The sequence below is a fragment of the Theropithecus gelada genome, chromosome 12 (assembly GCF_003255815.1).
Source record: "Theropithecus gelada isolate Dixy chromosome 12, Tgel_1.0, whole genome shotgun sequence".
Taxonomy (NCBI): Eukaryota; Metazoa; Chordata; class Mammalia; order Primates; family Cercopithecidae; genus Theropithecus; species Theropithecus gelada.
The window spans coordinates 95,666,906-95,693,025 of record NC_037680.1 but is presented as its reverse complement, the minus strand read 5'-3'; the positions used below and the strand labels follow the sequence as shown (position 1 = coordinate 95,693,025).

Sequence of the window (26,120 nt, the reverse complement as noted above, 5' to 3'; positions counted from 1 at the left end):
GCGGGCTGCTTTTAAGTTAACAATTGCAATCACAGGGAATGAGGTTCTGTCTCTATGCGTGTCAGAGTGCCAAGCCCACCGAGGAGCTTCCTGAGAATTTGGTCGTCAATTAAAGTCATGATTGCTGGAACGTCACGACAACTAGGGGGCTCTACATTACCATGTCGCGACAGGTAGAAGCCCACAGTTACTGCCAGCAGGAAAAATCAGGGAATCAAAACTGAATACAGAAAATAAACTTGGGCGGCGCATTCGCCTTCTACGAATCTTGCCTCACTAGGGCTGCCGTCGTTGCCCTGGGATATCTGAAGACGCCGTTTCCTGCGCGTCCTGTGTCTATGGAGACGGCAATATGGCGGCGATGTAAGTTCTGAGCGTTAGTCCCAGGGTCCCAGGGTCCCAGGGTCCCAGGGTCCCAGGGTCCTAGGGAGCGGCGCGAGTGGCCAGGGAAGGTGTCTGTCCCGGGAGACCCTATCCTTCGGGAAATCGTGGCCAGAGGTCCCCTCCATGCTCTTCAGAGAGCCCCATGGGACTGAGTCTTGGGCGCGATCAATCAGACTAAAGATCCCGAAGAGAAAGGAGAGACAGCTCTAAGTGTATTTTGTCCCCCTTTGTTTCATCTATTTCTTTCTCCCTCGACTCTATACGACGACCTGCCACTTTTTCTAGTGGTTATCTTGGAGATTTTTAGATCAGCAATTAGGCAAATAAAGGAAGCTCATGATACATATTTTCAAAGTTCTCTAAATTGGAAACTTCAATTTAAAACAAAACAAATTCAAAACAAAACAAAAAAACCTCTCTTGCCCAGTCTCTTCACAACGACTGCAGATGTGTGAGTCTTTTGGAAGAATAGTGCAGGCTAGTGGGGAAGTTATGGTTGTTAATTACTATAACATAGATTTGTTTAGTGCTTTTTCAAATCCTGTTTCATTCGAGCTGCACATCAACTTTGTGAAATCGTCAGGATAACCCACATTTTACAGGCGAGGAGACTGAGGCTCCAGGAGATGGAGAAATTTGCCTATCCCCGTAGAGTCTGAGAAGATGCTGGCATCCAGCTTCCCTTGCCCTGGGACCACTTCCCTAGCCCTATGACATGGGTTGGACCAGCTTTCTACCCCATCATCTCTCATCTCTTCTATGCACTCTCTGGAATAGTTTCATGTGTTGAGTGGAGACTTTTTCAGAGCTCTGAGGCAGGAGCTGTCTGTACAATCCCCTGAGGTCAGAGGCATTAATGAGTCAGGGCAGGGCTGCAAGACCATCCCGTGGCAGAGAAGTAATGGACTCTCTCTGTGTCTCCTCAGCTTACATTTTCTTTGACTTCATCTGAACATCCAGTTCACAGTTGGAGGTAGGAGCCTTGCCTGCCTTGTCTGATGCCTAGCACAGTACCTGGTACATAATAGGCACTTAGCAAGTGCTTTGTGAATGAACGAATGACTGAATCTAGATAGTCCCCTCCAGAGGGTTTAGACATGTTGCCAACTAGGAAAACCAGGGTCAACAGAACCTTCCACTTTGGAAGGGTGATGCTGGGTGGTGGGGGAGGGACAAGAGAGTGTCTGATGGAACTGTATAAATTCCTAAAGGGTGATCTTAAAATTGCTAAATCCGAATACATTAAAATAAGGAACTGAACGACAAACTTGAAAAAGGATCATTTTAGGTCAAATAAATGGGTAAGTCACACATAATCATAAACTGTTGTAAGAATTAAAATACCTGTAAGGGAGAATTGCTTGAACCCAGGAGGTGGAGGTTACAGTGAGCTGAGATCTTGCCAGTCTGGGCAGGAGAGTAAGACTCTGTGTCAAATAAATAAATAAACAAACAAACAAATAAATAAGGGCAACAGAGTGAGACTCTGTCTCAAATAAATAAATAAATAAATAAATAAAATAAAATCCCTGTAAGGACCTTACAACACTGCCTGCCATGTAGGTTCTCAGTACATGTTAATAGACATTATTATTTTTGAGATTGTTATTTGAAGAAGAGGGGGAGGATACTGAGTAGTTTGAAAAATATACAAATGTTCAAAAAAAGTATTAAAGTGATGCTGTCCAATGTGGTAGCCAATAGCCATTTGTAGTTATTCAGCACTTAAAATATGGGTAGTCCAAATTGAGATGTGCTGTAAGTGTAAAATGCACACCAGATTTCAAAGACTTAATACAAAATACGAAAGTAAAGTATCTAAATAATTTATTGATTATTTACATATTGATTTATATATCGATTTACATATCGATTATTTACATATTGATATTTACATATCGATTACATATTCAATGTAGTATTTTTGATATGATAAGTTAAATAAAATATATCATTATAATTAATTTTACCTGTGTCTTTTCACTTTTTTAATGTGGCTACTAGAATGTTTTAAAGTACACATGTGGATTGCATTATATTTTGGGGAGCAGTGCCATGTTCTGTGATGTCATGGATGATGGCTTCGTATCAACTGTAAAGGGAAATCAGAGATGAACCATTTGTGGTAAGTCATTATAGGGATCTGCAAACCACTTCCACATGTGCTTGAGTGGAGCTGGCTTAGTCTTGGTGTGTGAGTGTGAAAATTGCTGTCCTCTTATAGAGGTAACAAAGTCACACTTGAGTGTGTGTGCTAAGGGAAGCCAGCTAAAGGAAGAGGGGATTCAAGGTGATGGAGCCAGAGCTAGTCTGAGATACTTTGTGTCCCTTAGATCGAGGTCAAGCATCCTCTTGAGCATTTGGTGAAAACTGTGGCCATTCCCCCTGGAAAACAGACATGTATGCATACATAGCATCTGGCATATCCTTTACATATGTGTCACATATATTTGCGTATGATTTCAGCTACAGTCATCAGGGATCCTGCTGCTCTAGAGATGGATTGACTTATGCTTTCATTGATCTATTTCAGTGATGTTTACCTTAACAGGTTGTAGACTGGTGGAGGAAACCCAGAAGGTAGAGAATCCGTCAGTCTCATTTGCCTCTTCTTTCCCCCTTATTCCTCTTCTCACAAGAGGCAAGAGCGTTCAGAGGAAACAAGCAGAGAGTAAAAGCCAGATAAAGGTAATGCACACACTTCAGTAACACCCACTGGAGCTTGCTGAGCAGTGCCAAGAGTGGCCACGGAGGGGCATAGTGGGGTGGGCCTTGTTCCCAAGTCTCTCTTTGGAGTGCCTTTCCTGATGGTGAGTCCCTAGGCTCCCAGGCAAAGCCCTGGATCTCGTGTACAGCCTCATTCCTCATGGTGCCACCTAGCACCTGTTGCCAGAGCTGGAAAGCAGACCCTTTCCTCCATGACAAGGATGGCTATGAGAGTCTCCTCCCTCAGCCTCTCTTTCTCATGTCACTCCTGTCTCCCCCACCCTCTGCTCTCTTCCCAGCTCCATACTCAGAGTGCTCCCTTTGGACTGTGTCCCAAGGGCCTGATGCTTACACAGGCTCCAAGCTCCATCATGAGGTCCAGGAACAGCAGGGACCACACCGTGAACTCTGGCGGATCCTGCCTGAGTACCAGCACGGTGGCCATCCCCGCCATCAATGACAGCAGTGCAGCCATGAGTGCCTGCAGCACCATCAGTGCCCGGGTAAGGATATAGCCAGGGCAGGCAGAGCAGGGTGTAGCAGGGCCAGGGCAGGGCATGGGGGGCAGGGCACTGGGGTGGGAATCTGAGAGGCCCTGACTCTTCCCTATGCATCTTAGCACTAGACCCTGTCTAGACTTTCCTTGTCACCTTTTTTCCACTCAGGAAAGAAAATATTACATTGGCCATTGAATACACTCAGTAAATATTGAAACTGAGAATGTAAGGTCCAAGAGAAAAGGGATTTGTCAGTCTTGTTCACCATTGTAGCACCAAGCACACTGGAGTGCTGGGAGCAGTGAGTGCCTGAGAGGCCGTGGGATAGGAGAGTGCCGGAGAGGAATGAGTCAGAGGCTGGTTGGATAGCCAGGATTTCTCTTTCCTCAGAAAGTTCTTCTGGCCTTGACCCCTAGGACTTTGTGTTTGACCAATAATGTATGGATGCTGTTTACTTTTTGCAACTCTTTGTAGTTCTCTCTATGTGATGATGCAGCTGTCCAGGGGTGTGACTATGGGTATGGCTTTGTGTATGATACAGTGTGTGTCTGTGTTGTGTGGTATACAGTGCCTAGCTCCTTAGATGTGCTGCCCTTGCCTCCCTGTGAATGGAGGGTCGTGTTTTAGAAGACATCTCTGTCCTCTGTGCCATTCCGGGCCTGTTTGCCCTTGGATTTACTCACTGCCCTTCCCTGCTCTGCTTTGAGCCAGTAGGAGATTGGAAAGTGGGAGGAAGGGAGAAGCCAGGGCATTTCTCTTCCTCTCTCTGCTGTTCACAGTGTCTCTGTCAGCAGCTGCATTTCCCCTGTGGCTCCAGTTCCCATCAGACAGGCCTCAAGGCTGTATTGACTCCACCACTTCTCACCTAGGTGTGGTGGCAGCTTCTTGATGTTGCCAACTCCCAGGTTCCCTCACTACCCATGGTTATGCAGTAAATTCCCTGGTTTTTGTTGTTGTTGTTGTTTGTTTGTTTTTTTTTCGAGACAGAGTCTTGCCCTGTCACCTGGGCTGGAGTGCGATGGCGCAATCTCGGCTCACTGCAACTTCTTCCTAGGTTTAAGCGGTTCTGCTGCCTCAGCCTCCCAAGTAGCTGGGATTACAGGTTCCTGCCACCATGCCCGTCTAATTTTTTGTATTTTTAGTAGAGACAGGGGTTTCACTATGTTGGCCAGGCTGGTGTTGAACTCCTGACCTTGTGATCTGCCCACCTCGGCCTCCCAAAGTGCTGGGATTATAGGCGTGAGCCATTGCGCCCGGCCACAGTAAATTCTCTGTTTTAAACATTCAGAGTGGCTTTTGTTTTCTTACCTGGACATTGGCTGATGCACCAACTGATATTTATAGTAAATTACCTCCCATAATCCATGTCACCTTTCTTCCATAGGTGACTCAGGAAAGAAAATAGTATGTTGGCCATCAGACACACTCAGTAAATATTGAAACTGAGAATGTAAGCTCCAAGAGAAAAGGGATTTGTTGGTCCTGTTCATCATTGTAGTCCCATAGCTAGCACAGTGTCCGGTGCATTATAGGTACTCAAAAAATATCTGTTGAATGGATGACTATATCCTTATATTATGCAACAATATAAAAGCAATACTTGGTCAAAGATTTAAAAAATGGTGGCCGGGCATGGTAGCTCATGCCTGTAATCCCAGCACTTTGGGAGGCCAAGGTGGGTAGATTACCTGAGGTCAGGAGTTCAAGACCAGCCTGACCAACATGGTGAAACCCTGTCTCTACAAAAATAGAAAAATCAGCCGGGCATGATGGCGGGTGCCTGTAATCCCAGCTACTTAGGAAGCTAAGGTGAGAAAATTGCTTGAACCTGGGAGGCAGAGGTTGCAGTGAGCTGAGATTATGCCATTATACTCCAGCCTGGGCGACAGAGCGAGACTCTTACAAAAAAAAATATATATATACACACACACACACACACACACACACACACAGTATAAAATATATATATACACATATATAGTATCAAATACACACACACACACACACACACATATAAAATGCCAATGAGTTGAGTGCTCATGCCAATGACCGTGGTAGGAAAAGGCAACCAGTTCATCCTCCCTCCACCTTACCACCCCAGGGAGGGTTTCCATGCCCCCTCCTTCTTCATCTAGAAAGGGGTGATGGATAAGCCTATGAAAAGATTTTCCATTACAGATGGAAATGCTGCACATGGCAGTGCTAGCATCAATCACCAGGAGCAGCCCTTAGAGTGGCCTCAGAAGTCAGGGGATGGGTGAGGTGAACAGCAGACAAATTGACTCCTCCTCTGCCCCACCAGCCAATTGAGGAATGGGAGAGGGAATGGTGCAGAGGGAACTGTGGTCTGGAAAAGGGCCTGGGATAGACTGCTCTAGCTAGGAGAGGCATCTGTAGCAAGGGGCAGGGCTGGGAGAAAGAAGAGGGGAGGAGGTACCTGATGGGGTGGTATCTGAGGGCGCACTGAAGAACAGAACAGAAGCCTGCATTTGTGTGCTTGCACAGAGTGGCTGATGGGGCTGCCCAGGGAAGGCTTCGGGGGCAGGGGCTCTAGTTGCAAAACAGTTCCAGTCTTGGAAGAGGTGATACCTGACTTCAGGGCCTACCTGCCTCTCACTATCTGTCTCCAGACCATCCTCCAGGGGTGAGGGGTGGTGTCAATCATTGTTTTTCTGTCTTGTCCTTTATTTTCTTGGTGGTGGAGGAGGAAGACCTTCACCTGTTCTCTGGATCTTGGCATCCTACCCTGCTGATACATCCTTTCTGCTCCCCCTTCTCCCTGCCACCCGAACAGCCTGCAAGCTCCGTGGACACTCAGATGCACTCCCCAAAGAAGCAGGAGAGAGTGAAGAAGAGGGTCATCTGGGGCATTGAGGTGGCCGAGGAGCTGCACTGGAAAGGCTGGGAGCTAGGAAAGGAGACCACAAGGAATCTGGTTCTGAAAAATCGATCCTTGAAACTCCAGAAGATGAAGTACAGGTACCAGTATAAGGGATCAAGGACCCAGTGCCAGAGCATTGAGCCCTGAAAGCAGGCTCTCTTCAAAACAAAACAAAGCAAACAAAAAACCTTCAACATGCCATATAAAAGCCAGTGAGTGTTTAAAACACGTGCAGTATGAATAATTGTGCAGCTATAGTCTATTCTTTTTCATTGTGGTATAGTGTCCCAATGTGTGCCTATACCATAATGCATTCATCCAGAATGAAGTGAGTTTGGACTGTTTCTAGTTTGGGACTGTTACCAACATTTGTGTATATGTGTCCAGTTACATAAGTACGAGAGTTTTTCTGGGGAATACCAGGTACTATGAAGGCTCACGTGATTTTGGGGTCTTATGAAAGTGGTTTTTTGTTTGCTTGTTTGTTTTTCTGCGTAGTTGTTAAATTAGTGTCCTTGCGGGATGGAGCCATCTATTCTGCCACCTTGCTCCACCTTCTGTCTTTTCTGGGGAATAGACACAGGAGTAGAATTGCTGAGGCTTAGGCCATGTACCTGTTCACTTTCTGTAGATAAACCAAATTGTTTCCCAAAGTGCACAGATTTCTTTAGACGCCCACCAGCAGCGTTAGAGAGTTCCCATTCTTCCACATCCTTACCAATAACTGCTATTGTCAGAATTTAAAATTTTTGCCAGTAATGGTAACTTGTGGTTTTAATGTGCATTTCCCTGATTACTGATGAATGAGGATGAGTGTCTTTTTGTAGGTTATTGACCCTTTGCATTTCTTCATGTGTGAAATTTATGATCAAGTCTGTGGCCATTTTTCTATTACATTATCTTTTCTTTCTTCTTTTTGGTATAAGTTCTTATCCCAATTAAAAACCCTTTGCCAGTTATGCGTTGTGGATATCTTCTCTCATCTTATGATTTGTCTTTACTCTCTTTATTGTGTCTTTTGAAGAATAAAAGTTCTGAATTTTAAAGGTATCAACTTTATCAGTCTTTTTCTTTTATGATTGGTGCTTTTTTATGCTTTTCCTAAGAAGTGCTTTTCTACCCCGAGGTCATTAAGATATTTTCCTCTAGTATCTTCTAAAGACTTTATATTTTTGCCTTTTAATATTTGTCTTTTATCTATATGGAATTGATTTTTATGAATAGTAAATTTTGATATCTGGTTGTATAAGTCCTCCTACTTAATTCTTCTTCTTTTTTTTTTTTTGAGACGGAGTCATGCTCTGTCGCCCAGGCTGGAGTGCAGTGGTGCTATCTCAGCTCACTGCAAGCTCCGTCTCCAGGGTTCACGCCATTCTCCTGCCTCAGCCTCCCAAGTAGCTGGGACTACAGGCGCCCACCACCACGCCCAGCTAATTTTTTGCATTTTTAGTAGAGACGGGGTTTCACCATGTTAGCCAGGATGATCTCGATCTCCTGACCTCGTGATCCACCCTCCTCGGCCTCCCAAAGTGCTGGGATTACAGGCGTGAGCCACCACGCCTGGCCTTAATTCTTCTTCAAGATTGTCTTAGCTATTCTTGGCCCTTCTTTTGATCTTTTATATAAATATTCAAATCAGCTTATCATACATGCACATAAAACTCTTCTTGAGATTTTGATTGGGATTTAATTGGACCTATAGATGAATATGGGGAGAAATGATATCATTACAATATTGAGTCTTTTAATCCATGAACACGGGCTATCTCTATATTCATTAGGTTATTTTTCATGTCTCTCAATAAAGTGTAAAGTTTTCTCCATAGACATTTAGCACATCTTTAGTTAGATTTATTCATAAGTATTTTATATTTTTGCTGTTGTTATATATGACATATTTTTTAGTTGTTTCATTTCTGTCTGTTGCTAGTTTTTAAAATGTCATTTTTATATAGGTATTGTGTTCAGTGTCTTGGCAAATCCTCTTATTAATTCTAATAATTTATTTGTTAGTATTCTTGTTTTTTCATGCACACATTTGTATTTTAAATGGAAAATGACATTTTTTTCTTTCTAGTCCTTACACTTTTTGTGTTTCCTTACTGTGTTGTTAAATAGAAAAGTGTTGAACAGAAGTGGTTATAGAGGCATCTTTGTTTTGTTTATCATCTCAGAGTAAAGGACTGCAATGTTTCACCATTAAGCTGTCTGGTAGGATTGATTTCCTGTAGGATTTCTGTAAAAGTGTATACATTGTCAGATTATGGGAATATTCTTCTATTCCTGCTTTGCTGAGAGGTTTTCTCATAAACACACATTAAAGTTTATCTAATTTCTTCTTTCTTTTTTTCTTTTCTTTCTTTTCTTTCTCTCTTTCTTTCTTGTTTTTTTTTGAGACAGGGTCTCGCTCTATTGCCCAGGCTGGAGTATAGTGCATTAACATGGCTCACTGTAGCCATGACCTCCTGAGCTCAAACAATCCTCCTACCTCAGCCTCTCAGGTAGCTCAGACTGTAGGCATGCACCACCATGCCTGGCTAATTAAAAGAAATTTTTTTTTTTATATAAACAGTATCTTGCCATGTTGCCCAGGGTGGTCTCGAACACCTGAGCTCAAATGATACTCCCGCCTTAGCCTCTCAAAGTGCCGGGATTCCAGATGTGAGGCACTGTGCCTGGCCTGTGGAAAGGTTTTTGACCACCCATTCCATGTTTTGGTGTTTTTAGGCAGAGCAGCCATAATATTTATTGTACAATTATTGGGTCAGTTTTGATAAATTATATTTTTATAGCAATTTTTTTTCATCTAAATTTAAACATTTGTTAGTGTAAAGTTGCTGACAATGTCATCGTCTTATTAATGTTTTGAAAGTCTGCAGCAGCTGTGGTTCTGACCCACTGTGGGATGCTGCAGCTCTGCTGAGGTCTCTGGAAAGGCATCCCCGGTCCCACCCTCCTCAGCTTTGGTTCCCCTGCCTCAGTGCTTGGGGACTTTTTAAAATCTGGGCAACCCTTCCCTGTCCCTGTCCCTTTCAGGCCTCCATACTCATCAGAGGTACAAACACTACTCCCTTTTTGTTCAGAGTGAAGATCTCTGAGAATAGGAGGGGGAGGAGGAGAATGGGTCCTCTTGTAACCAAACCCCTGAGTTTCCACCTCCACGTGCTCATCTCTTGATCTCTTTCTCTGTGGTCCCAAGGACTCAAGCTCCCTTGGCTGCAGGGCTTCCCTCGTTTCCTGCCTCTTCCAGTTGTTCTGAGCCTTGATCTGAGGTGCTCACCTCCCGGCTCTCTTCTGCAGGCCCCCCAGGACCAAGTTCTTCTTCACAGTCATCCCTCAGCCCATCTTCCTGAGCCCAGGCATAACCCTCACGCTCCCCATCGTCTTCCGGCCTCTGGAGGCGGTAAGGTCTGCCACAGTGAGTGAGGGCAGGGAGGCACCTGGGAACAGTGACCTCAGAACAGAAAGCAGGACAGAGCAACCAGGAGCACCCCCTGCCCCCTGCCCCACCACACACACACACACACACACACACATGATGCCCACTTCAGCAGCAATCCAGCTTGGGAGGCCCTGTCAAGGGCTTGGCCCCTCATCTCATTAGACAGAGGGCGTTCCCCAGGGGATGCTGGGGGTAGAGGCTGCAATATTATATTGACCATCAGAAAGCCCTACATTCCGTGGCCGGGGATGGTGACTCATTTCTGTAATCCCAGCACTTTGGGAGGCCGAGGCAGGCAGGTCACTTGAGGCCAGGAGTTTGAGACCAGCCTGGCCAAAATGGCAAAACCCCATCTCTACTAAAAAATACAAAAGTTAGCCGGGTGTGGTGGCGCATGCCTGTAGTCCCAGCTACTTGGTAGGCTGAGGCAGGAGAATCACCTGAACCAGGAGGCGGCTGTTGCAGTGAGCTGAGATCTCACCATTGCACTCCAGCCTGGGTGACAGAGCAAGACCCCCCCTCAAAAAAAAAGAAACCCCTTCTACATTCCTTGGCGTCTTCCTGCCACCCCCACCCACATTTCCTCAAAATACTTTTTCTACAAAAGAGACTCTAATCTTTGAGACCAAGACAACATAGGTGCCCAGCTCCCCTCAGAGTCTGACGTGGGGACCACGGCCCAGCCCTCCCCTCAGTGGTTGTGTTGGGGGTGGCTGAGGGTGGGCTGGATGTGCAGTCCCTGAGTGCCACTGATGGGTGACCGCCTCTGCCCCGCCTCACACTACAGAAGGAGTACGTGGACCAGCTGTGGTTTGAGAAAGCGGAGGGGATGTTCTGTGTGTGCCTGCGGGCCACCCTCCCCTGCCACAGACTGATCTGCCCGCCATCCCTGCAACTGCCCATGTGTGCTGTGGGGGACACGACCGAGGCCTGGTTCTGCCTGGATAATGTGGGGTGAGGAAGAGGCTGAAGTGCAGGCGGGGAGAGCAAGAGCTGTGAGGAGGGTGTCTGGAAGCAGGAGAGACAGGCATTCCCTTGTGGGGGTAGGGCAGTCTGAGGTCTGCCCAGCATCCTTGACTTGTTACTGCAGGAGCAGGGGCCAGAAGCCCAGTGCCCTGACCTGCCCCCCACCCCCAGGGACCTGCCCACCTTCTTCACCTGGGAGTTCTCCAGCCCATTCCAGATGCTGCCAACCACGGGGCTCCTGGAGCCAGGCCAGGCCTCTCAGATCAAGGTGACCTTTCAGCCCCTTACAGCCGTCATCCACGAGGTGCAGGCCACGTGCTGGTATGGGGCAGGCAGCCGGCAGAGGAGCAGCATCCAGCTGCAGGCTGTGGGTGAGGCCCGACCTCCCACCATCCCCAGACTGGCCCCTGCTGCACCTTCTGGGACCTCCAGGCCTCAGTGTCCCCCACCTCCCATCTGGCCTGCCCTCCACAGGGCCTCCACCGGCCTCCTGCCCTCCCCCCAGCCCCGAAGGCTTTGCCTTTGTCTTCCATGATGCTACAGACTAAATGTTCCCTGGGGCTATCTGCTTTCTTCAAGGGGCTGTTCAGCTGGGGCCACAGAGGCCCTGGCGGTTTCCCCCAAGACTCCCCCATCTCTGACCCAGCCAAGTGCGCCCAGCTGCTGGTGAGCATAAAGCACAAGTGCCTGGAGGACCAGGATGCCGAGGGCTTCCAGAAGCTGTTGTACTTCGGCTCTGTTGCTGTGGGCTGCACCTCGGAGAGGCAGATCAGGCTACACAACCCGTCGGTGGTAGGCACCAGGCGGGAGGGGCAGCAGGACTCATGGCCTCCAGGACTGGAGTCTCCTAAAATCACCGCCTTACTGAATGCCCCCCTTTCTTTCTACACCTTTGGCCCCAAGCCTTATATAACCCATGTCAACTGTCAATAGGTGTGTCCTTCTCCTCAGCTGGGGGCTGGGCTGGGGTATACCCCAGCCAGAGCCACGAGCAGCCCTAAGACTGTCCTGACCCCAGGACCACAGTTAGCTGTGATAGTACCTTGGGGAGAATTAAAAGGCAGGTCCAGCGCGGGGCACATGACTCGGCTCCTTCTCTCCAGAATGTGGAGGCAGTCTGGCTAGTGAGGCACAGGGTGGATGCCAGCTGCCCCTACCCCTTTCGCTGGGCACGCCAGTACAATGCATAGACTGTCGCATCGTACAGTGCTCCACTCCGCGACCTGACCCCTTGTCCTTCTACCTGGCCCTACAGGTAAATGCCCCCTTCAGGATTGAAATTTCCCCAGAAGAACTGGCCGAAGACCAGGCCTTCTCATGCCCCATGGCCCGTGGCGTCGTGCTCCCGGGAGAAAAGAAATGCGTGTCAGTGTTCTTCCACCCCAAGACTCTGGACACCAAGACTGTGGACTACTTCTCCATCATGCCTTCTGGCTGTGCCTCCAAGACCCTGCTCAAAGTCGTTGGTTTCTGTAGAGGTACTTGTGACCCCAGCGGTCTCCCCTGGGGACAGGAGCAGCCCATGCTGAGGATTCTGAAGCGCTCCTTCCCTGCTCCTAAGAGCCAGGGCCACCTTGCCTCAGCCTGGGTGTCTGCTGCCCTCTGGTGGCCCCATGGGGAATCATTTGTGACTACCTGGAGATTCCAGTCCCACGGGCACCCAGTGATGCTGGAGTTCTGCTCAGGCTGCCAGGGCTCTGGGCCTCTGTAGCCTGGCCCTGAGAGTACCACCTCCCTTCAGTGGGACCTTGTCTAAGACATTCTTGGGGAAGCTGATACCCCATCTCCTGTGTCCAGGCCCTGCTGTGTCCCTGCAGCACTACTCTGTCAACTTCAGCTGGGTCAACCTTGGGGAGCGCTCTGAGCAGCCCCTGTGGATTGAGAACCAGTCGGACTGCACGGCCTACTTCCAGTTTGCCATCGACTGCCTGGAGAGTGTCTTTAGCATCAGGCCTGCCTTCGGGACCCTGATGGGCAAGGCCCGCATGACCCTGCACTGTGCCTTCCAGCCCACTCACCCCATCATCTGCTTTCGGCGTGTGGCCTGTCTCATCCACCACCAGGTGAGTCGTGGGGAGGGCATAAGGCTGAGGGAGGAGGGGCTCCCCTGGGGCCCAGTGATGGTGACAAGGCTTGGTGGGCACTCCCCTGTATTCTGGAACTTCTAGAGCTGTCTGCCTGGTCGTCTCCCACTCCTGGGTCCCAGCCCTAGCTTTTGGAGCCAGTGTGCGGCCTGGGCACAGGGGAGATCACTCTGTGCTAGTCTTGCCCTGCTACCAGGCCAGGCGCTTTGCTGCTGCAATGCTCATGGGCTGGGAGAGGGCGGTTTGGACCCGCGGTCCCCCACTCTCCCGCCGAGCCCTGCAGGCTTTGCCTTTTCTTGGCCTTCCATGACTTCACAGACTAATTCTTCCCTGGAGCCACCCCACATAGCATGCATAGGGCAGAGAGCTTTCGAGTTAGACCCCAACCCTAGGCCCCTGGGCATGATCAGACACACTGTGCCCTGACCAGCGGGGCCTGGCCAAGATGGCAAACAGGGCTGAAATGTAACCCATAATCCCTCCCTGAGCTAGTGCCCAGGCTCAGGCTGTGTCTGTGTATCTGGAGGAATGGGTGCCTTTCTCTAATTCTCGTGACAGTTTAGTATGGGCTAGGGGAGGCCTTGGGAATGGAGAAAAGAACAGAAGCCCAGAGGGAAGCCTGATGAGGCCGCATATTCTCCTCCCTTGGGAGGGCCGGAATTCTAGTTTGGCAGGCCTCTGGGCTGGCAGTAGGGTGGGTGGGAGAATGCCCAGGGGCCATGGCAGAGGGGGAGGGTGGGCAATGGCTGAGTGTCCTAAGGACAGGGGTGCTCTCTCCTGACCTTCCCTGGACTCCTGCTGTGCCCTGGCTGAGCCAGACCACTGCTGAGTGCTCGCTCACTGGCCACCTGGAGCTTCTGCCCCACTGCCTGTTACCCTGTCTGCCCAGCTTCTGTCCTCAGTTCAACCCCCCAGCAACCCCCTTGCCCCACCACCCCTCCCATGCCCCATCACACACAGACAAATGTCACAGGACCCACTGTTCCTGGACCTGATGGGGACCTGCCACTCGGACAGCACCAAGCCAGCCATCCTGAAGCCTCAGCACCTCACCTGGTACCGTATACACCTGGCCCGGGGCCTGACGCTCTACCCCCCTGACATCCTGGATGCCATGCTGAAGGAGAAGAAGCTAGTGCAGGACCAGAACGGGGCCCTCATGATTCCCATCCAGGTACATGCCCTCCCCAGCTGCATATCCCTTCCCTAGTCATTCTTGGGCAATCCTGTGCCCCCAGGGTCCCATGGGCACCATTAGTAGTTGGGGTGACTGGTGCAGCCTTTCCTAGACAGGAGTGTGTCCAGGAGGGGCCACAGCAAGAGGAATGGCAGTTGGGCCCTGTCCATCTCTTTCCCCATGCAGGATCTGGAGGACATGCCGGCCCTGCAGTACCCTTATATCCCCCCCATGACCGAGTTCTTCTTCGATGGCACCAGCGACATGACCATCTTCCCCCCACCCGTCAGTATAGAGCCTGTCGAGGTAGACTTTGGTGCCTGCCCAGGGCCTGAGGCCCCCAACCCTATACCCCTGTGCCTGATGAACCACACCAAGGGCAAGATCATGGTGGTCTGGACACGGAGGTCTGACTGCCCCTTCTGGGTGACCCCAGAGACCTGTGACGTGCCCCCTCTCAAGTCCATGGCCATGCGCCTGCACTTCCAGCCGCCTCACCCCAACTGCCTTTACACGGTGGAGCTCGAAGCCTTTGCCATCTATAAGGTGTGTGCACACAATGACAGGGAGGAATGCGGGGTCTCTGCTGGGAGCCTGAACGGCTGGGTGGGGTAGCAGGGGGTGACCGAGGGCGGCTTCGGGCTCCATCCTCTGCGTGCCAGGCTTTCTGTTGGCTGGACAGCAGCCCCTATGGGTTTGTCTCCTCCAAAGCTCCTGGCCCAGCTAGGTCCATCTGATTTTCTCATTCTTATGTAAGTCTCCCCTCCCCTCCAAGGGAGGATTCAGCTGAGATCGAGCTGTTTGGGGAAACTGGGTGCACAGGGGGACACTCCCTGGGGTTCCTGGCTAGGAGGCCTCCTGGCTTCTCTACTAGTACTTGAATTAAGAAGTGGTCCCTCTAAAGGAGCTTCGAGTGGGCAGGAACCTGGGCCTGGAGACAAAGTCAGCAGCACCAGGTGATTGTGATGGGAGGGGCTTCTAGCTCAGCTTCCCTGGGTCAGGGAACTCTGAGTGCTGGCTGTCCCCAGCCCTGCTGTTCTGGCCCCAGATGCATGGTGCTCTCTCCTCATCCGTTAGTCCTGCCTGTCCCTTTCTTATTGGCTCTGGCCACCCCACTGCCCTTGCCCAGTGGCCAATGTGTTGGGGCCCAGAGAAGAGTAGGGCTGTGCAGTCAAGATCAGGGTTACTTACCAGCTGTGTGACCTTGGGCAAGTTCCTTAATGTCTCTGAGTCCTGATCTTGTCATCTCTAAACTTAAGACCACATCCGATTTTTTGAGGAGGCTTTCCAAAGTGGAGGCTTTAGTTGCCTCCATCCTAATGCCTTGGCAGTGGGGTGACGTGGAGGTTTGTAGGAACAAGGTTGTAGATGCCTGGCTCTGCTGAGGCTGAGCCTGTCAGATATTTAGGTTACAGGCTGTAGACCTGCACAGTCCAGTACAGCCACTGTCAGCCACACGTAGCTACTGAGCTCTTAATATGTGGCTGGTCCCAATTGAGAAGTGCTGTGAGTGTAAAATGCACACTGGATTTCAAAGACTTAATATGAAAAGAATGTAAAATATCTCATTACTAATTTTATATTGGTTATATGTTAAAGTGATAAGATTTTAGATCTATTGGGTTAAATAAAATATACTATTAACATTAACTTCACGTGTTTTACTTTTTTAATGTGGCTACTGGAACATTTAAAATGACATTTGCGGCTGGCATTTGTGGCTCACATGATATTTCTATTGGCCAGCGCTTCTCTAGGCTCATTCCTACAGAATGAATGGTGCTTTCACATCCCAGCCCCACCCTCCTCCTGGGTTGTGAGGACTAAAGAGAGCGTTGCTGTATGGACGCAGGGCCTAGCTCCCCGCGGGAGGGACTTGGTTGGGATGCTTGTTCTCTGCACTGTCTTCCCAGGGAGGCCCTCCTGTCTGTGTCCAGTGTAGGACTCCTGCAGCACAAGGGTAGGGAGGGGCAAGGTGGGGCACCCCACAGGGCAGACACAGGACTCTGAGCTTTTCCGTGGGTCTGGCCCCCCTGCAGGTCCTGCAGAACTACAGTAATATTGAGGAGGACTGTACCATGTGCCCATCCTGGTGCCTGACGGTGCGGGCGCAAGGCCACAGCTATTTCTCTGGCTTTGAGCACCACATCCCCCAGTATTCCCTAGATGTCCCCAAGGTGAGTGTGGTCCCAGCAACAGTGGGAGGGAGACAGAAGAGCCCTAGATTCTGCCTTGGCCTGCAGATCCCTCTCCCCTTCTCTGATGGCCTCAGAAACACATCTTTGCACCCTCCCTGGCTGTTCCCACCTCCGCCGTGCCAATTCTGGGGATCTGGGCCAGTTGAGGACTTGCTCCTGGGCCCTGACACTGGGACTGGGGGGAGTCTGGGGCCTGGACAGCTGGCCCCTTGCTGCTCCATTGGAAATACTCACTGGCTCCTGTGACTCTCAGGTTCAAAACCCTCCAGCTCCTGCATGTTTGTGTCCTGTTTACTGAATGCCTGGGTGCCCCAAGTCCTGGGTGCGGGCCCAGGGATGTGACAGCCACACCAGCAGCCCCTGCCTTTGGGAAGCACCCTGCCCTATGAGAGCGACAGCCAGCCCCATCCTCAGGAGATCATAATTCCCAGGCCACCCCAAGGCCCTTAGAAGCCCTGACCTGACAAGCAAGAGGACATAGGGCTGAAAAGCATAGGGCCTGGGGCCAGACCTCCGGCTTCCAATCCAGTTTCGCCTTCGATGTCTCCTCCAGTCTCCATCGCCTGGAGGTTTTGCGTTAGACTTCTGGTTGCTGGAAAAGCACCACTTTGGGACAATGTGCTTTGGGTTGATTCTGCTCCCCTCACCACCTACACTTCTGCCCTCCTATCCCGAACCTATGCCACCCCAGGATTCAGCTTGGAGGCCGCTGCTTCCCAAAGGCCTTCCTGCCTCACAGAGTCCCCCTCAATACCTCCCTCAGCCCCCTTCCCTTGGCAGTTCCTCCTGGTGGGTTGTGGACTTTATGCAGCCCAGCAGATCTGGTGTCACTCCCTCACTGGCTCACACACAGGCACTGTCACCCCAGCTGGATGGGGACCTCTGGTCAGGGATTGCAGGTTTTGTGTTTTGCAGCCTGCTCAGCTCTCAGCTGGTGCTGGCCACACCCTGGATGCCTGAAGAGTGTTGGGAGCTGAGATTGTCCGGGCTGGTTTCCATCAGTTACCTGTGTGAGAATCATCTAGAAGGGGTTACTTGCTTTTTTATTTTGTATTTGCTGATATAGAATTTTGCTCTGTCACCCAGGCTGGAGTGCAGTGGTTCGATCTTGGCTCACTGCAACCTCTGCCTCCTGGGTTTGAGCGATTCTGTAGCCTCAGCTTCCCATGTAGCTGAGATTACAGATGCATGCTACTACAACTGGCTAATTTTTGTAATTTTAGTAGAGATGGGGCTCACCATATTGACCAGGCTGGTCTTGAACTCCTGCTTCAAGTGATCCACCCGCCTCAGCCTCCTAAAGTGCAGGGATTACAGGCATGAGCCACCGCACCTGGCCTGAAGGGGTTAGTTACTGCAGCCCAAGAGCTTCTGGACCAGGCTCTCTGAAAATGAGTTATCCAAAGGGTGATGCAAAGACACCCTAAAATGAAACAATTTCCACTTTATCCTTGAGGAGCGGCCTTGGAGGCCTGAGTTTCCCAGGGGCCTGTGGCCCCCTGTCTCCCTGTCTGGAGGTCTCTGGAGAACAAAAGCATTCTTTGGTGTCAGCTCATGGCCTCCTTCAATTCCCTGTTCCCAGGGTGTTGACTGGGCTGCAGGGCAGCACCTCGGATTTCCTTGGAGACAACTCCTCCCAAGCCCCCATTCGGCCCTGTGTCCCAGGGTGGAACTCTGAGCAGGGGCCGCTTTCCTTCTCTCCCACCCCCAGCTGTTTCCAGCAGTGTCCTCCGGTGAGCCCACCTACCGCAGCCTGCTCCTGGTCAACAAAGACTGCATGCTGCTGACCTTCAGCCTGGCCCCCCAGAGAGGTTCAGACGTCATCCTTCGGCCCACCTCGGGCCTTGTGGCACCCGGGGCCCACCAGATCTTCCTCATCTGCACCTACCCCAAGGGCAGCTCCTGGAAGCAGCACACTTTCTACCTGCAGTGCAATGCTTCCCCCCAGTATCTCAAGGTAGGAGGCAGAGGTAGGGGACCTGGGTCCTTGGGAATGGGCCATAATCTTGAACCACCCTTTTCAAGGCCACATTCTGGGGTTGGCCCCTAAGATTTCCAGGGAGCCACTTCCCCTCCAGGAAGTAGCATAGTAGGGAAGGAACCCCCTTGACCACACTGTGAACAACTTTCTCACCCCTCAGGACCTTGCCTGTCCACCCCATGGGGTTTGAGGCCAAGAAAGAGGGTGCAGAGAACCCAGAGGAAGGATCTGGGGGAGGCAAGACACCTGCAGGTGGTAGAGGGGCCAAGCCAGCAAAAGGTTCTGGGGTAGTGGGTCCATGGCTGGCCCCATGAAATGGTCTATAGATCCTCTCTCAGTCCCTGAGTTCTTTTCAAGAATTATCTCCTGGGCCAGTCACCACTGACTCTGCTTTTGACAGAAACTGCCAGTATACAGGCTGGCAGAGGGCCTTTCACTGCCTGCTTCAAGGGGGGAAAGTTGCCTAGCCATGGCTTCCTGGACATGTGGGTGGAGCTGGGACTGCAGAGTGAGGTCAGGGCACTGTCCTCCTTCCTCTGGCTCTAGGAGGTGAGCATGTACAGCCGGGAGGAGCCGCTGCAGCTGAAGCTGGACACCCACAAAAGCCTCTACTTCAAGCCCACCTGGGTGGGCTGCTCCTCCACCAGCCCCTTCACCTTCCGCAACCCCTCGCGTCTGCCCCTGCAGTTCGAGTGGAAGGTCTCTGAGCAGCACCGAAAGCTGCTGGCTGTCCAGCCCTCCAGGGGGCTAATCCAGCCCAACGAGAGACTTGTGAGTGACTCCCCTCCTGCCAAGTGACGGCAGCCTTCACCTCTGTCATCTCTTACTTGTGCCTATCATAGCCCAGACTTGCCAAGTGCACCCCCTATTCCATCCACAGTAACCTCCCCCACCTGGTGATGAGGTGTTAATATTACTCTCACCATCCCCCTACCATTTTACAAATAATTGAGGCTTGGTGGGGCAGCCATTTACTAAGAGCATAAGTTAGGCCGTGCAGGGCTGGGACTAGAACCAGTGTTTCTGATGCCAGGGCCGAGGGGCATGTCACCTCCCCATCCATGGTCCCCAAAGCTGGGAGGTTACTGGGAGGATGGGTTGCAGCAGCTGGATTTGGGCCCAAATGGCCAGCCACCAGTGAGGGTGAGGAAGGGGACTGTAGTCATAGCGGGGGTGCTGGCTGGGATTCAAAATAGCAGATTCCTGTCCCTAGTCTAGAGCCTTACAGATGGGCTGGGGAGGCCAAACTTGGGACAAGAAGCACCAGCAGAGGCATCTGTAAGAGCCCGGGGGACAGTCCCTTGGGGGTACAAGAGGCCTCATAGCCTGTGGAGTTGGCCTGGAGTGTTGACATCCTGCTCCCACCCTCCCTACTGTCTGACCCTGGGCAAGGGACCCCACTTCGCTGAACCTCCAGTTTCTCATCAGAAAATGAGGCATGGAAATAATGCTACTGACCCCGTGGGGATACAGGATCGAGGGGCTTGGGGAGACTCCATGCATGTGCCGTGTACAATGCCTGGCACACGGTAGATTCTGAGAAAGGGCTGCCAATAGCATGATGCCCTGCAGTGGGGCCTTGGATGGCCGGGTACCCGTGGAGAGGCTTCCGCAGGCCACTGCAGGGATCATTTCTGTGACCCCAGACGCTGACGTGGACCTTCAGCCCTTTGGAGGAGACCAAGTACCTGTTCCAAGTGGGGATGTGGGTCTGGGAAGCTGGCCTGTCGCCAAATGCCAACCCCGCTGCCACCACCCACTACATGCTCCGGCTGGTGGGCGTGGGGCTCACCAGCAGCCTCTCAGTGAGTGGGAGGGCTCTGGCAGGAGGGGGCTGGGGGAGGGGCCCGGACATGTGGGAGGGAAGGCCCCAGGGAACCTCACCTCAAGAGGGCAGGGGATAGGAGCCCTCTGCCCTGGACACCCCAAACTTGCTCTTCGTTGGGGGATGCTCTGAAAATGGGGCTGGGAGAGTGGGGCTGTGGGTCTAGAGGAGCCCCCACTCGTGGCTGGCTGACTGTGGCCTCCAGGCAAAGGAAAAGCAGCTGGCCTTTGGGAATGTGCTGGTGAACAGCAAGCAGTCCAGGTTCCTTGTCCTCCTGAATGATGGCAACTGCACCCTCTATTACCGCCTCTACCTGGAGCAGGGCAGCCCTGAGGCCGTTGACAACCACCCACTCGGTACTTGGGCCTGAGCTGGGACTGGGGCCAGGGGAGGTGAGAGGAGGTACTTAACTGAGGTTAAGATCAGTTAACCTGCTGGGCACATTGGCATGTGACTGTAGTCCCAGCTGTTCAAGAAGCTGAGGTGGGAGTATTGCTTGAGCCCAGGAGTTCCATGCTACAGTGCACTATGATCACAACTGTGAAGAGCCACTGCCCTCTAGCCTGGGCAACATAGCGAGACCCCACCTCTGAGCCTCAGCTTCCTCATCGGTTAAAAGGGGCCACAGGAGGCGCCTACCTCACAGGGCTGCTAGGTGGGGAAAAGTGCTTAGCAGGTGCCAGTGACACAAAGTTGGGTGTGGTCCCTCTGACCCAGGCTGGGAGGAGGGGCTCCAGTCCCTGTTTCCAGCCTCAGGGCCTGCTGTCCTCCCCTGGTGCCCAGGGGAGGGTATCTGCAAACGAGCAGGAGGAGAGGCTGGGCCTCCTCTACCCACTGACCCACCGGCATCACCCCTGAGCAGCTCTGCAGCTGGACCGAACAGAGGGGAGCATGCCACCCCGGTCCCAGGACACCATCTGCCTGACTGCCTGTCCCAAGCACCAGTCCCAGTACTCCTGGACCATCAGCTACTCTCTCCTTTCCCACAGAGGTACCTAGACCGCCTAGCATAGAGAGTCAGGGCCAGGGAAGTGCAGGATGAAGGGGGAGGGCTGTGTGAGGCAGTGGATACCAAGCGTCAGGCAGAGCTGGCAGGGTGAGTGGGGTGTGCTGGAGTGTGCCTTTGGTGTCTGGCATAAATGCCACACACCAGATGTGTCTGTCCAGATGAGTGTCCATATGTGCGTATGCCCAATGCAGTTAGGAGCTGTGCTGACTTACTGTGGAATCTTAGCTCCCAAGCCTCCCTGGACGTCATCTTCCTTCTCTGTAAAATGGAGTTCTTACTAGCCTGCCCTAGGCAGGCTGGAAGGAGTCTAGGGCAGCATAGAAAGGAAATTAAGAGTGTGGACTGGGGCCAGAGGCTCTGGACCTGGATCCTGGCTCCAGCACTTGTAACCTTAACAAGTTGCTTCACCTCCCTGTGCTCAGTTTCAATGTCTCAAATGGGGATAATAAGCTGGGCATGGTGGCTCATACCTGTAATCCCAGCACTTTGGGAAGCCCAGGTGGGAGGATTGGTTGAGGCCAGGAGTTCGAGACCAGCCTGGGCAACATAGCAAGACCCCATCTCTACAAAAATAAAAGTATTAGCTGGGTGTGGTAGCATGCACCTGTAGTCCTAGCTACTTGGGAGGCTGAGGCAGGAGGATTGCTTGAGCCCAGGAGGTAAAGGTTGCAGTGAGTAAGCTGTGATTGTGCCACTGCTCTCCAGCCTGGCAACACAGTGAGACCCTATCTCAAAAATGAAATGAAATGAAATAAATAAATAAAAATGGGGATAATAATGTCACACAGGCCAGAAAAGGGAAGCGAAGTCACAATACCTGCCACCACTTGCATGAACTTTGAAAACATTAAGCTAAGTGAAAGAAGCCAGTCACAAAAAGCCACATATTGAATAATTTCATTTATATGAAATGTCCAGAATAGATAGAGGGAGACAGAAAGTTGATTAGCAGTTGCCTGGGGAGGGTGAATGGGGAGGGATGGCTAATTGGTACTAGGCTTCTTTTTGGGATGACAAAAATTTTCTAACATTAGATAGCGGTGATGGTTGCACAACTCTGTGAATATACAAAACAAACAAACAAACAAAAACACTGAATCATATGTGTTAAAAGGGTAAGTTACCCAGTATATAATGGTGTCTCAATAAAGCTGTTATTAAACAAAATAGTTTGGAAACAAATCACAGCGCACATTAAGTGCCGGCATGTGTATAAGGCACCGAGGACAATGCCCAGTACACGGAAAGTGTCAGACAAGGGCTGGCTGTTGTTGGAAATGCCCTAGAGCCCAAGAGGGGTCCACTGCTCCTGATGAGGGTCCTGCCAACTGCCCAGGACTCCTGCCCCTTTGGCCTGCATGCCCCCTCCAGGGAGGGTGGGAGGCAAGCCCACTTCTCTCTTCCTCACCCCTCTCCCCAGATAACAAGGCTGGGGAGAAGCAGGAGCTGTGTTGTGTCTCCCTGGTGGCCGTGTACCCCTTGCTTTCCATCCTGGATGTCAGCTCCATGGGCAGTGCCGAGGGTATCACCCGGAAGCACCTGTGGCGCCTCTTCTCTCTGGACCTACTTAACAGTTACTTGGAGCGTGACCCCACCCCCTGTGAGCTCACCTACAAGGTGCCCACCCGGCACAGGTGAGCTGAGCCTGGGGTGCGGGTGGGGGCTGGGGGCAGGGCCTATCTAGGGATGTTCATGGAACTTTCTGCCCAGACCCCCAGAACAAGGAAGCTGTTTCCCATCTCTTTGAGGGAAGAGCTCTCCAGTTCTTGCCCATCCCTGGAGGGGCCCAGGGAAGGGAGGAATTGGCTTGAGGTCTGAAGAGCCAGCCCATCCTTGTCCCTGAGTCCCAGATTCTCCAGTTCCCAGCTGGAGGGAGGGGAGAGCCCAAGCCAGCCATCCCTGGGAGGGCCCTGCCCTGGCCCCATCCCCATCTCTGAGCTCCTTTCTCTGTTCCACACAGCATGAGCCAGATCCCCCGCATCCTCACCCCTTTAAGGCTTGACTTCAATTTCGGGGCCGCACCATTCAAGGCCCCACCTTCTGTGGTATTCCTGGCCCTGAAGAACAACGGAGTGGTGCCCCTGGACTGGTATGGTTTGAAGGGGGCCACTGGGGGGCCTGGGAGACAAGTGCCTAGAGGCTGAAGGAGAACAAGAGCTGCACTCTCTTGCCAGTGGTGGCCTGGCTGCTTGCTGTCAGTGAAGAGTGGGTCCCTCACTGACGGCTGTGGAGGCCAGGGTGTGACTGGGGTTGCCAGCAGGACCTGGGACCTGTCACCAGCTGAGACATGGTGATAGGCTCAGAAGTGGTGGGACTGCCCTGATGGAGCCTGGGCATAGTGGCCTTAATAGCGTAACAAATGAGACGCATTTGCTGGGTATCTGCTGCACACCAGGACCTGCGCTTTACAAGCCTTTTCTCCTCCAGTCCTGTGGGAAACTCCTCTTCTCTAGACTCTTTCATAGACAGGGAGGCTGAGGGTCAGCAAGGTTAAGGACTCAGCAAAGACCATTCAGCCGTGAATGGACAGAGCCAGGTTCAAAGCTGGATTTGTCCGGTCCAGAGCCCTTGCCTACCCCAGTTAGTCAGCAAGAAGGCTGTGTTGCTTCTACATAGTATGCACTGGCTCGGTGCTGGGGCCCACCTGACACAGCCCCAGCTTCATGGAGGCTGGGCCTGAATGGGAGCAAGTTGAGGGTCTCTGGTGGGGAAGGACAGAGATCTGCTGCCGGGGACAAAGCTGCCCCTGAGGGTCCTGTCTGAGGGGCTTTTCTCCCCCAGGGGCTCAGAACTTGTGCCCAGCAAACATCCTGCTTCCGTGCCTGGACTTTTCCTCCCTCCACCATGTGCCTTGGTTTCCTAGTAAACTCCCTTTTGATGACTTCCAACTTTGCTTGGCTAAAGAGAGGTGAAAAAAAAAGTGTCTCCATCTGGGTCAGATTTGGGAGACAGATCCAGGGGTCTGGCCAGGGCGTGGCAGTGAGTGGGGGAGAATGAAAATATGCAGATGGGGCTTCTGTGATCAGGAACTCGCTGGCCTGAGCAGAGAGAGCCTTGGGGAATGTGGGGTGAAAGGGATGGGGTCTGCATCATCGGGGGGGCACTAGCGGCCCCTCACTCTCTGACTGTCCCCTTTCTCCTCCATGGTGGAGGAAGATGGGGAAACTGGCTCTTTAGGGGGCTCCTGTCTGAGAAGGGCCAGAACTGTGAGTAACTGAGGGCTCCCAGCCCTGAATGACTGGGAAGCTTGGCACAGCTGCCAGCCTGGTGGGGAAGGCCAGGGACTGCCTTGAGCTCCAGACTTGCCATTCACTGGGCTCTTTGAATGGGCCCGGAGCCAGGCCCTACAGGGCTCCAGGGAGAGGGGTGGGGGCAGAAAAAGCAGTGTTGGCCTGTTTCCTGGAGGGGACCGCGCGCCGGTGTTTGTGTAGGAGCAACCAACTCACGCTCTCTGTGGAGAGGGTCCAGGCTGCTGGAAACAGAGGCGGGGGAAACCCAGGCAGCATGCCCAGCCAGCGGGGCCCATCCATCAGGAGATCATCTGAGGTGCAGGAAGGCAGTCCGTGCCTCTTCCAGGATTCTAAGTAGATTGACTCTCCTATGCTTTTTGTGTTGTTGTATTTCCTTTCAATTTCTTAGAAGGCTATTTTTGAAAATTCTAGTCCGTCTCTTCTGAGCTCATAAAGAACAGATGGAGAGTTTTATTCCTGCCAAGGCCTGTCAGAGAGGGCCAGGAGGCAGCAGCAGGCAGGAACCCCACGTGGGAGGGGGAGCTCCAGGGGAAGCAGGGAACCATGCAGCCGCCCCACTCCCTCCACACCTTCTCCCCTTCGCGCCTCTGCTTTATCTGGCCCTGGCCTTTGTAGGGTCTTGCATTTAAGGGGAGATTCTTTTCAGATGTCAAATATGCTGGTTAACGGCATTTGTTCACTCATGCAGTCTTTAATTCATTGGCCACACCTTTACTGCGAGCTTCCTAGATGCAGGCTCTGGGCTGGTCTTCAGGATAGAAATGGGGATGGGCCTAGTCCCTTCCTTCCAGGTGCGGCAGACTAGCCTCCTGTTGCAGGGTCATATGTGCTGTGAAGGAGGTGTGTGCAGCATTTCAGAAGGGTTTCCTACAGAAAGCTACAACTAAGCTAGACCTACAGCCTGGCGCAAAAGGCAGAAAGGCTGTGAAGCGCCTTCCAGACAGAGGGCCTGGTGTGTACAATGCGTGGCTGGAGCAGCGAGTGGGAGAGAGTGGAGAGTCTCAAATGAGACTGGGGAGGCAGGCAGGGGCCAGGACGTGCAGGGCCTTGGAATCCTCCTTCAGAGAGTTTGGACTTCTTCCTGAGGACATCGTGGGATGGGCATCGGGAAGTTAGGAGCAAAGACAGGATCAGCTTTCAAGACCTGTCACACTGGAGGAGAATGGATTAGCAGCTTGAGGCAAGGGGACAGGTTGGGAGGCTGTTGTGGTCCTCCAGATAGAAGGATGCAAGATGGCGTAGAAGCCCACACTAGAGGGCTGGAAGGGAAAGGGGTTGGAATTATTTAGGAGGGAGGCTGGGCCAGGCACGGTGGCTCATGCCTGTAATCCCAGCACTTTGGGTGGCCAAGGTGGGAAGATCACTTGAGGTCGGGAGTTTGAGACCAGCCTGGCCAACATGGTGAAACTCTGTTTCTACTAAAAATACAAAAATTAGCCAGATGTGCTGGTGCACACCTGTAATCCCAGCTACTCAGGAGGCTGAGGCAGGAGAACTGCTGAAACCTGAGAGGTGGAGTTTGCAGTGAGCCGAGATCACACCACTGCACTCTAACCTGGGTGACAGAGTGAGACTGTCTCAAAAAAAAAAAAAAAAAAAAAAGAATGGACCAGGGCAGAAGGCAGTGAGGACAAAGGAGAGGCTGAAATATTAAAGGACTGCAAACTAGCAAGGTTTCCAATTTTACCACTGCTCAATATCCCCAGTAAAATGACAACA

At 51.9% G+C, this 26,120-nt stretch overlaps 1 protein-coding gene across 1 annotated transcript in view; it reads left to right on the top strand.

The window, feature by feature from the left end:
• Window positions 1–299: 299 nt before the first annotated feature.
• Window positions 300–26,120, top strand: part of CFAP65 (cilia and flagella associated protein 65) — a 39,925-nt gene continuing 14,104 nt past the window's right edge. Inside the window, exons 1-21 of the mRNA XM_025404821.1 lie at window positions 300–363; window positions 1,311–1,357; window positions 2,918–3,072; window positions 3,390–3,593; window positions 6,382–6,566; window positions 9,769–9,871; window positions 10,698–10,864; window positions 11,048–11,247; window positions 11,523–11,668; window positions 12,132–12,354; window positions 12,674–12,939; window positions 13,934–14,134; window positions 14,324–14,683; window positions 16,177–16,314; window positions 18,047–18,292; window positions 18,863–19,087; window positions 19,963–20,121; window positions 20,347–20,497; window positions 21,004–21,132; window positions 22,571–22,784; window positions 23,111–23,239. Coding sequence (XP_025260606.1) covers window positions 2,920–3,072; window positions 3,390–3,593; window positions 6,382–6,566; window positions 9,769–9,871; window positions 10,698–10,864; window positions 11,048–11,247; window positions 11,523–11,668; window positions 12,132–12,354; window positions 12,674–12,939; window positions 13,934–14,134; window positions 14,324–14,683; window positions 16,177–16,314; window positions 18,047–18,292; window positions 18,863–19,087; window positions 19,963–20,121; window positions 20,347–20,497; window positions 21,004–21,132; window positions 22,571–22,784; window positions 23,111–23,239 — 3,599 coding nt within the window. The 5' untranslated portion in view covers window positions 300–363; window positions 1,311–1,357; window positions 2,918–2,919. The remainder of the gene's footprint in view (window positions 364–1,310; window positions 1,358–2,917; window positions 3,073–3,389; window positions 3,594–6,381; window positions 6,567–9,768; window positions 9,872–10,697; window positions 10,865–11,047; window positions 11,248–11,522; window positions 11,669–12,131; window positions 12,355–12,673; window positions 12,940–13,933; window positions 14,135–14,323; window positions 14,684–16,176; window positions 16,315–18,046; window positions 18,293–18,862; window positions 19,088–19,962; window positions 20,122–20,346; window positions 20,498–21,003; window positions 21,133–22,570; window positions 22,785–23,110; window positions 23,240–26,120) is intronic.